General features: G+C 32.7%; 1 protein-coding gene across 3 annotated transcripts in view; it reads right to left on the reverse strand.

The window, feature by feature from the left end:
• The window catches only part of SCLT1 (sodium channel and clathrin linker 1), a 286704-nt gene that overhangs the window by 218090 nt on the left and 56494 nt on the right, over positions 1-12120 (reverse strand). For all 3 annotated transcript variants that reach the window (XM_055086225.1, XM_007112647.4, XM_055086226.1), the window contains exons 3-5: positions 6543-6601; positions 5944-6016; positions 2677-2732 (exon numbers count right to left, since the gene is read on the reverse strand). In XM_055086225.1, the coding sequence (XP_054942200.1) occupies positions 2677-2732; positions 5944-6016; positions 6543-6601 (188 nt within the window). The remainder of the gene's footprint in view (positions 1-2676; positions 2733-5943; positions 6017-6542; positions 6602-12120) is intronic.

Consider the following 12120-nt stretch of genomic DNA (forward strand, 5'->3'; position numbering starts at 1 on the left):
ATTTTTTGCATACCGCAAAAAAAAAAGGGAAGGATGATAAAATGAATATCTTTTCACCTCCTCCTAAGTCTCATTTTATAAAATGACTTCATTATTTTCTATTTGTAATCAATTCCCAGAAAATACTCACTATACACAAATGTATTAAAAAGTTTCCAAAACCCAATAATGTGGAATTGCATACTATTGTATAATCCATGCCACTGCTAGCTTCCATTATTCAGACTTGACCATATTTAAGATATTTTCCTTAAAAATGATGAGCTCTTTTTGATTTTGCAGTCTTTAACAGCAATACTTAAAAGCAGGATGTTGCCCTAAGGGCATAGAGTTCACTTTAAAACCTGATAACATTTCGAGTTACTAAAAGTGCCTTTTAATAAGCTCTGAATCCATATTCCCCATTTCCCTATTACATTCATGAGCCATGACTGCACTACTATTAAACAGGTAAAGGCAGATTTTTAAAAGACTGGTTTCAAAAGACCTGGACATAAAAGGAAGAGTATGGAGTCAAATATAGGAAACAACTAAATCATGAGCTCAATCATATAACACCGTATTATCTCCAATACATTAAAATACAAACTTAACTTACATACACTGGTGATTCAAAAATCTTAGCAATAGTCTTTAATAGGAAAATCATAGCCTTTTAAATAATTATTTTGAGAAAGAACAGTAAATCATAAAAAGTTAAAGTTAGAAAAACTTTCCCATGGGAAAAAACACAAATAAATGAGAAAAACTGAAAATCTAATTAAGAGATTTACATAGAAGAATGCGAACAAAGGATGCCAAACTTAAAAAGAGCTTATGCTTGAAATGAATTTAAAACCGAAAAAAAATGTATTTCTTCATTTTTTGGTTTTGTTTTGTAAGGCGACAACAAAAGATATATCAGGTCTCAGTCCAGGTGCATGACCTTTAAAAGTTAAACTTGGGATAGAATAAAACTCTGAACATTTTTAGAAGAAAATGTAAGAGAAGATCTTTATGACCACAGGCTGAGAGAGGATTTGTTATACACAAAGACCAACAACCATAAGAAAGAAGACTGATATATTCAACTACCTCAAAATTAAAAAAAAAAAAAAAAAAAGAAGAAATTTCTGTTGATCAAACATATCACAACCTGGGAACAGATATCTGAAACATATCTATTGTCTAGCACGTTGAATGAGCCATTGGCACTCATTATTCATTCCCATCCCTTTCCATATCCCGGCATCTTTCATAATGGCTGAAAGTCTAAAACTATGTTTCCCGGATGTCCTTGCAGCTGGTGTGGTGGATGGGATTAAAGTTTCACAAGTGACAGGCACTTGAAAGGGATATAGAAGGCAGAAGTGAGCTGAGAACATTCTTCTATAGGTACGACAGATGGCAAGCAAAACTGATAGACATGAGTGTCTCCTGAAGTGAGTACCCCTCGCCCCACTTTCCAGTGTCAAGTTTTCAGCTCCATGGAAATGATGCTGTAGTGGTGGCTACAGAGATGGTGGCAGCAGCATAAATTCCTGGCCTCAGAATCTCAGCCTCTAAGGTATGACTCTAAAACCAATTATCTTACCTACATAGTACTTAACTGTAAGTGACTAAATCCCTTCTTGTTTGAAGTGTCTATGATGGTTACTGTTTGCACTGATCAGCACACTAACAAATATTCAGAATACAGATTATATAAAGTACTTTGACAATTTACTAATGAAAAGATAAAGAGAAAATGGGAAAAAGAAATGAACAAGCATTTCATGAGAAAACCACATGGGTAAATAAATACATGAAAAATGGTTAACCATATTGGTATTCAGGAAAATGTAAGTTAAAACCACAATGAAATACCATTTAGGACTCAAAATAACAAAAATTAAGAAACCTGGTAAGAGTAAGGGCTGATAAAATATACGAATCAATAAGAACTCATAAATATCACTGGTGGGAATGTAAATTGGTATAGCCACTTTGGAAATTTGGTTGGCAATATATTGCAAAATTGAATATTCACATAGCCTATGACCCATCCCTGAAACTCTTCTGCTTACGCATAATATTGAGTGGAAAAAAAGTAAGTCTCAGAAGACTAAATAATACTATTTTTGGAAGTTTTTAAAAATGCAAAACTAAATAATATATCATTAGAAATACACATACCTACAAACGTTTTTAAAAGCAAGGGAACGATAAACAAAAATTCAAGACAGTATTAACCTCTGGTAGAGGGAAGGAGGAACATGGGATAGGGAAGGAAAATACGGATAAGTGCACCAGTATTGATAACATTTTAGCTCTTAACTGGATAGTGGGTTGATAGGTTTCTGTTTTATCAGTATGTTTCCTAATATATATTCTATACTATACTATTCATGATTGCTAATATTTATAAAGTGCTTATTATGTACCCTATTTTAAGCAAATACTTTATCCCTTATAGTCAGCTCTAAGAAATAGGTTCTGTTATTATCTCCCACTTATAGATGAGGAAACCCTAAAGCACAAAGAGGTTAACTTGTCCAAGGTCATATAGCTAATAAGCAATGGAACCAGGAGTCAAAAAGGAAATCAGGCCCCAGCGTCCACACTCATAACCAGTATACTCCATGAATAAAATACCAAATAACAATAATAAAAGTTACCTAAAACAACAATAAGATAATCAGTAGTTAATTGATCTACCTTTCATTTTCCTTGATGACATTTTCAAGTTGTAGTTTCATCTCACCCATCTGTTTCTGAAAGAATAAAATATGGTTGCAGAAAAACATTTTCCAGACAATTAGATTTATATTAAGTAGTTTATTCATATGCAAGCAATTGGATTCTATGACACTAGTCTACAGATAAGAAATAATTATTCTTCACTTCTAACAAGCAATATTAAATATAGATATTTTAATGATACACAAAATGTAATAGAACATTTTGAATAGAATATAAGTAAAAATATTTCATATAACATATTAAGAAATATTTTAAAATGTAATTCCTATATTTAGAGATGTTTATAGGAAAAGAGATGTAAGATATTCCTTAATATGTCACTATAGGAAATATCCGATGATTCCTAGACCTTGAATATATATCGTAATTCATCTTAGTTTAGGTGAAGCCCATGTAAGTGCTTGAATTTCAAAAAGTAAAATGTTAATGGCAAAAAAAGCAAATAAAGATCTTCTTTAGCAATAATTCATTCAGTCTCTGATTGACCACCTTTTTTAGTTGTATAAACTCTCTGCACTATACAAGGCTGCTACAGTAAACCAATGTGGTCCCTAACGCATACATTAGTAGGAAAGATGGTAAAAAAAAAAAAAATCACTAACTAAAATACCAATACGAATAAAATATATACTGTAAAGGGAATGAAATGAAGGTATTTTTAATTTTCTCTGAGGGGTTAAAGGAATTGTAAGATTTCAACAGGAAAGAAAGGGCATTTCAAGTAGGGTGAAATATGAGTAAGAGCAAAGAAGCAAAAAATATTAGACGACACAGGCATAGTCATCAGTTCTCAGTAAGAGTAAACGAGCAAGTGGAGATCAGGAAGGAGGCCATGTAAAATCATACTTAAAACAAAACTGCAATCAATTCATGATCTGTCCATTACTCTTGATTGGGTACCCCAGGCTAAAGAAGAAGAGCCAATCCTGGAGTGAACCTGGCAAGGGAAGGGTGGAACAGGCAATCCTCCAAGCCTTTCTCTCTCCCTTTCAACTAGAGAAGCTCAAGGAAGCTTCCACTAGGAAAACAGTAACAGCCAATTATAACTACAAAGCCAGCTTGAAAGGTGAACCTTTCCCAGGTCCCTGCTGTGCCTGAATCACAATTATATCAAAATGAATGAATTCACTACCAGATAACTGAGTACTGACCACACATGGAGCCATGCAATGAGAGGTAAAACTGGAAAGGCAGGTGGCAGGTCTTGCTTGAATGCCATGGAGACTAAGAGGTTTGGATTTTATTGTAGCAATTATCCCCATTTTGTAATTATTTTTTAAAAATCGATCTTTAAAAACTGCAAAAATGTCAGCGTATCTCGAAAAATATTATTTAAATAATTAGGTAGGATATATGCATTAACTAGGATTCAGGGTGGATCATTACAGTAACACTAAAGATTCTTTACTGTAAAATATTTCAAAATATTTAATCGTTGAAAGAAAACAAAAATTCAGCAGTACCTTTCTTATCAACAAATTTTCCCCTATTATTTACATTTTCTGGAAGAAACTTTCATATAGAGAATTATTGTGAATATTTTCCTGCTTTCAAGATACACTATTTTTTGACTGGTCAATAAGATAAATCATAAGAACTATTGCTACTCAATAATATCTATGTGAGCAAGTGTTCTTAGAAGTAGCTGTCAACACCTTTTTTCTCTCTAAAAGTAGCAACTGTTCTTGCCCCTTAGGCTTTCTGCTACAGCTTCCTCTCTCTTGAAATTAATCCAGTAATCACTCTTAGATGGAGAATGCCAAATGGAAAAATGAAGTTAAACACCTTAGTAAACTAGCTGATTAAAGACATATATGAATCAGGTAAATTATAAAAAATTAAAATTTAAAACAGTTTAATTTCAAGATAACTAGATATCCCATTTTATAACAATCAAACCACATGTCATTATAGCAATTTTGAGAGAGTGAATTCAGCAGAAACTTTAGGCTCACTAGTCCTAAAAATAAAAGCAAAATACCATTTGTGCAAAAGAGAGCTTTCTGTTGTTCTTTATCAATTAAAAAATTTAAACAAACAGCTCATACAGCTCAACAGCAAAAAAACAACCACCGAATTAAAAAATGGGGGGAAGATCTAAATAGACATTTCTCCAAAGAAGACATACAGATGGCCAACAGGCACATGAAATGATGCTCAACATCATTAATTATTAGAGAAATGCACATCAAAACCACAGTGAAGTATCACCTCAGACTGGTCAGAATGGCCATCATCAAAAAGTCTACAAACAATACATACTGGAGAGGGTGTGGAGAAAAGGGAACCTTCCTACACTGTTGGTGGGAATGTAAATTGGAAAACAGTATTGAGATTCCTTAAAAAACTAAAAGCAGAGTTACCATATGATCCAGCAATCCCACTCCTGGGTATATATCCGGAAAAGACAAAAACTCTAATTCAAAAAGATACATGCATATGTATATGTATAACTGATTCACTTTGTTGTAAAGCAGAAACTAACACACCATTGTAAAACAGTTATACTCCAATAAAGATGTTAAAAAAAAAAAAGATACATGTACCCCAATGTTCACAGCTGCACTATTTACAATAGCCAAGAGTTGGAAGCAACCTAAGTGTCTATCAACACATGAATGGGCAAAAAAAGATGTGGTGTACATATACACAATGGAATATTATTCAGCCATAAAGAATGAAATAATGCATTTGCAGCAACATGCATGGTCCTAGAGATTATCATACTAAGTAAAGTAAGTCAGACAGAGAAAGACAAATATCATATATCACTTATATGTAGAATCTAAAAAAAAAAAACGATACAAAGAACTTATTTAAAACAGAAACAGACTTACAGAAGTAGAAAACAAACTTATGGTTACCAAAGGGGAAAAGAGGGGGCAGGGATAAATTAAGAGTTTGGGGTTAACAGATACACACTACTATATATAAAACAGATGAACAACAAGGACCTACTGTATAGCACAGGGAACTAGATTCAATATATTGTACTAACCTATAATGGAAAAGAATCTGAAAAAGGATACATATATATATACACACACACACATATAAATGTGTATAACTGAATCACTTTGCTGTACACCAGAAAATAACACATAAATTGATTACAGGTAAACATTTTCTTCCTTATCAATGTTTTTGTAAAGAAAGGGAGTCTATTTTTTCTTTTTTATATAAGAAAATATTACCAAAAGGTTGATAGCTATGATTTCATACCTGATAATATTTCAGCTGCCCATTTAGCTCTTCCAGATGCTTATCATACTCAGTAATAAGAGGAACTAAAAAGCTAAAGAAAATTTCAAAGTTAAAAAGATGCATATTCTTTTTAATCTAGTTCAATAAATATGTAACATGAAATAAATTAAACATCAAAATTTTTATGTTAATTTTCTCCATAGCAATCAATACTTTGCCTTTTTCCTAAACCAGAGGTTCTCAACCTTAGCTCAATTAATATTTTAGGCTGAATAATTTTTTGTTGTTGGGGGCTGACCTGTACACTGTAGGATGTTTAGTAGTATTCCTGGCCTCTACCCATTAGATGCCACTAGCACCTTACCCTCCACAATTGTGACAAGCAAAAATGTTTCCAGACATTGTCAAATATCTGGGGAGGGAAGGGAAGCAAAATCACTCAGCTGAGGACCACTATTATAGACAATAATACTGGCTTTTTTCCCCTTGTCAATTCAATGACAGATCATTTAAACCTAATTATAGCAGAATATAAAATAAACATTCCTAATACTAAAAAATTAACAATAATTAAACATAATTAAGAAAATAATATTTTTCTGGTAACTCAACCTTACCTTTGGTCAACTACTGAGTTTTCTACTGTGTCACCTGCAACTCCTTTGAAGACAGATTTCTATAACAGAAAATATTGCATTTAAAATTTTGTTTTCTCACATCTTTCTAGTCAAAACTGACAGTAGTTTAAAATTAAATACAAGTAAACATTTTATAACCTTAAATCTGTTACTGCAATTACAAAAGAGGGAAAGAGAAAAAAAAGTTATATTGATTGATGCCGAAAATGTATTCAGTAAATTTTAACACCCATACATAATAAAACTCTTGGCAAAATAGAAATAGGAAGAAATTTCTCAATTGATAAAGAACATCCACCAAAAACCTACATCAATTACTATTCTTCACAGTGGAACATCAGAAGCACTGTACGAAATTCAGTAATAATACAAGGCTGCTCACTATCACTGCTAAAATTCAGCATTGTACTAAAGGTTCCAATCAGTGGAATCTGCTGCAGGGACAGGGGGTTGGAGACCTAACGGCTGAAAAGGAACATACAATACTATTCACATTTACAGACAATTTGACCATTTACCTAGAAAACTCTCTCTATAATCTACCAATTATTAGGACTAAGAACAGAGTACACCAAGTCACCAGATAGAAGATCAAACATAAAAAAAACAGCTGTTTTCCCAAATACCAGCAATAATCAGAAAATGTGATAGGAAAAAATATGGTATTCACTACTATAAGAAAAGGTAGTACTTGAGAATAAAACAAAAAAAATGTTGCAATAACTTTAATAAAATATTAACTTTACTGAAGGACATAAAGGATCTAAATAAACAGGGTTCTATACCATATTCATATGTGGAACAGTCAGTATTATAAGTGTATTAATTTCTTAAAATTCACTGCAGGTACAATGCAATTCCAAAAAAGAAATCCAATAGAATAATTTATGAAACTTGACCTCAAACAGATCGTAAAGTTCCTATGTTTGAGTAAATGTGCAAGAATAGCCAAGATAATCTGGCCAAAACAAAAAAAAAAGAGGGGAGAACTTGCTCTACTACGTGTCAAAACACTATAATGCTAGAGTAATTAAAACAATATGGTTCAGACACAGTAACAAACAGAACAGTACAGAAAATTCGGAAATAGATTCAAGTATTTATGGGTATGCAGTATATAAAAGAAGTGGAATTATAACTATAATAAATGGACAAAGTACTGTTTTTCAACTAATAGTGTTGGGTAAAAAAATAAAATTAGATCCCAGCACACACTAAATGGAAAGTAAATTACAGATAGATTAAAGATCCAAATGTTTTAAAAATTTAACAACTATTGAAAGAAAATGTATTATTGACCTTGAAATACAGAAAGCTTTCTTAAGCTCTAAAAATGCAGAGACTATTGTCTGCTTTGTTCACCAATATTTCAAGCAGTGCCTGGCATACTCTCACTCAAAATACATTTTCTAGCCGAAAGACATAAGTAGTAAAATCTATAAACAGAAGAAATAACATATTTTACAATATCCAAATTTAAAACTTCTATACAACTAATGACACCATAAGCAAGGTTAAGAGGACAGTATAATTTTAACATGACCAAAAAACACAGTAACTATTATAAAGTATGGAGAAACATTCAAAACATAAGGAGATGTATAAGAACTTTCAGGGGAGCTTTTACTGTAATTAAAAAAAACATAGGATAAATGAAAAATAATACAATAGGATCTCATAAATAGGTCAAGGAATTAGCAAGACATATGTATCAACATGGATATATCACAAAAAAAGGGGTTCCTTCTAGGAGTAGAAGGAAGGGAATGGGACAGAGGGAAGGACAGACAGATGCAAAGGGATTTTTTTTTAAATGAAGTATAGTTGACTTACTGTGTAAGTACTGTGCACAGTACTGTGTTAGGTGTATAGCAAAGTGATTCAGTTATTTCATATATATATATATTTCATATTACTTTTCATTATAGGTTATTACAAGATACTGAATATAGTTCCCAGCGCTATACAGTACATTCTTGTTCTTTATGTATTTTACATATAGTAGTTTGTACCTGTTAATCTCAAATTCTTAGTTCTTCCCTCCCCCTCCTTATCTCCCCTTTGGCAACAATAAGTTTGTTTTCTATGTTTGAGAGTTCGTTTCTTGTCTGTATATAGATTCATTTGTATTACTTTTAGATTCCACATATAAGTAATATCATATGATACATGTCTGACTTACTTCACTAAAGTATGATATTCTATAGGTCCATCCATGTTGCTGCAAATAGCAATATTTCATTCTTTTTTATGAGTGAGTTAATATTCCACTGTATATTTATACTACATATTCTTAGACCCATCATCTGTTAATGGGCACTTGGGTTGTTTCCATGTCTTGGCTATCATAAATAGTGCTGCTATGAACATAGGGGTGCATGTATCTTTTTGAAATAGAGTTTTCATCTTTTCTGGTTATATACCAAGAAATGGGATTGCTGGAGCAGATGGTAACTCTATTTTTAGATTTTTAAGGAAACTCCATACTGTTTTCCATAGTGACTACACCAATTTACATTCCCACCAATAGTGTAGCAGGGTTCCCTTTTCTCCACAACCGCTCCAGCATTTATTATTTGTACAGTTTTTGATGATACCCATTCTGACCAGTGTGAGGTGACATCTCTTTGTGGTTTTGAGTTGCATCTTTCTGATAATAAGTGATGGTGAGCATTTTTTCATGAGCCTGTCACATGTAGGTCTTCTTAGGAGAAATGTCTGTTTAGGTCTTGTGCCCAGTTTTTGATTGGGTTATTTGTTTTTTTGTTATTGAGTTGTATGAGCTGCTTGTATATTATGGAAATTAAGCCCTTGTCAGTCTCATCATTTGCCAATATTTTCTCCCATTTGGTAGGTTGTCTTTTCATTTTGTTTATGGTTTCCTTTGCTGTGCAAAAGCTTGTAAGTTTTATTAGGTCCCATTCATTTATCTTAGCTTTTATTTCTTTTACATTGGCAGAATGATCTAAGAAAATATTGCTGTCAGTTATGTCTGAGAATGTTCTGCCTATATTCTCTTCTACGAGTTTTATGGTGTCATATCTTAAATTTAGGTCTTTAAACCATTTTTGTATATGGTATGAGGCAGTGTACCAATTTCAGTGACTTACATGTAGCTGTCCAGCTTTCTCAACACCATTTGCTAAAGAGACTGTCCTTTCTCCATTGTACATTCCTGCCTCCTTTGTCAGAGGTTAACTGACCATAGGTGTGTGAGTTAAATTCTGGGCTCTCTATTCTAAAGATCCATTGATCTAATTATCTTTTAGTGCAAATACCACAATGTTTTGATTACTATAACTATGTAAAATAGTCTGAAGTCTGGAAGGGTTATGCCTCCAGCTTTGTTCTTTTTCCTCAGGATTGCTTTGGCAATTCTGGGTCTTTTGTGGTTCCATATATATTTTACGATTATTTGTTCTAGTTTGGTGAAAAATGTCATGGATATTTTGATAGGGATCACATTATATCTGTAGATTGCTTTGGGTAGTATGGCCATTTTAAAAATATTAATTCTTCCAATCCAAGAGCATGAGATATCTTTTCCTTTCTTTGAATTATCTTCAGTTTCCTTTATCAATGTTATATAGTTTTCAGCTCCTTGGTTAAGTTTACTACTAGGTATCAATACTTTTTTCTTTTTGATGTGATTTTAAATGGGATTGTTTTTTCACTTTCTCTATCTGATATTTTATTGTTAGTGTAAGGAAAGCAACAGATTTCCGTATATTAATCTTGTAGCCTGCTACTTTGCTGAATTCATTTATTAGTGCTAAATAGGTTTTACGTGGAGACTTTAGGTTACTCAAAATAGAGTATCATATCATCTGCAAATAGTGACGTTTTAACCTCTGCCCTCCCAATTTGGATGAAATTTATTTATTTTTCTTGCCTGATTGCTGTGGCTAGGATTTGCAATACTATGTAGAATACCAGTGGTGAGAATGGGTATCTTGTCTTAAATCTGAATTTATTGGGAAGGCTTTCAGCTTTTCACCACTGAATATTATGTTGGCTGTGGGTCTGTCATAAACAACTTTTATTATGTTGAGATATCTTCCCTCTAATCCACTTTGGTGAGTTTTTATCATGAATGGATATTGAATTGTCAAATTTTTCTGAATCTATTGAAATTATCATGTGGTTTCTGCCTTTACTTTCATTAATGTGGTGTATAATAGTGACTGATTTGTGTATTGAATTATCCTTGTGACCCTGGAATGAATCCAGCTTCATAATGGAATTTTCCTTTTTATGTATTGTTGGATCCAGTTTGCTAATATTTTGTTGACAATTTTTGCATTTATATTTGTCAAAGATATTCGCCTGTAATTCTCTTTTCTGCAGTGTCTCTGTCTGGTTTTGTTACTAGGGTGATGGTGGCTTCAAAGAATGACTTTGAGACTGTTCTCTCCTCTTTAATTTTTTGGGATAGTTTGTAAAGGATACATTTAAGTTCTTCTTTGTATATGTTAGGGAGAATTCCCCAGTGAAGCCATCCAATCCTGGACTTTTGCTTGCAGAGTTTTTTTGATGTTGTTTTGTTTTGGTTTTTTTAATATTACACTCAGATATTTCACTTCTAGTGATTAGTCTGTTCAAATTCTGTTTCTTCCTGACTCAGTTTTGGCAATCTGTATATTTCTAGAAACTTTGTCCATTTCTTCTAGACTGTCAACTTTGTTGGCAAATAATTGTTCATAGTATTCTCTTACGATTTTTTTGTACTTCTGTGGTAAAGTATTGTTATTTCTCCTGTTTCACTTCTTATTTTTTTTATTTGGGTCCTCTCTCTTTTCTTCTTGGTGAGCCTGGCTAGAGATATGTTGATTTTCTTTATATTTACAAAAAACCAGCTCTTGGTTTTATTGACCTTTTCTATTGTTTTTGATCTCTATTTTATTTATTTCCTTTCAGATCTTTATTGTTTCCTTCTTTCTGCTGATTTGGGGTTTTATTTGTTCTTCTTTTTCTGACTCTTTCAGGTGGTGGTGACGTCAGGTTGTTTGAGATTTTTATTTTTTCTTGAGGAAAGCCTGTATCGTTATGAACTACCCACTTAGTCTGCTTCTGAGGCATCTCATAGATTTTGTAAGGTTGCCTTTTCACTGTCATTTGTCTCAAGGTATTTTCTGATTTCTTCTTTGATTTCACTGTTGGCCAATTGGTTTTATAGTAGCATGTTGTTTACTCTTCATGTGTTGTTCTTTTCTTGTTTTTCTTTCTGTGGTTATTTCTAGCTTCATACTGTTGTGCTCAGAAAGAAAAGCTTGAACCCTCCCAGACTTCAGATAATTCTACAAAGCTACAGTAATCAAAACAGCGTGATAATGGCATAAAACAGACATGGATCAATGGAACAGAAGAGACAGCCCAGAAATAAACCCACACACCTATGATCAATTAATCTTTGACAAAGGAGGCGAGAATATACAATGGAGGAAAGACAGTCTCTTCAGTGAATGGTGTTGGGAAAGCTGGACAGTCACATGTTAATGAAGTTAAATACCTCACACCATACACAAAAATGAATTCAAAATTGGCTTAAAGAGTTTAA

Source organism: Physeter macrocephalus, chromosome 7 (genome assembly GCF_002837175.3).
Source record: "Physeter macrocephalus isolate SW-GA chromosome 7, ASM283717v5, whole genome shotgun sequence".
NCBI classification, from domain to species: Eukaryota; Metazoa; Chordata; class Mammalia; order Artiodactyla; family Physeteridae; genus Physeter; species Physeter macrocephalus.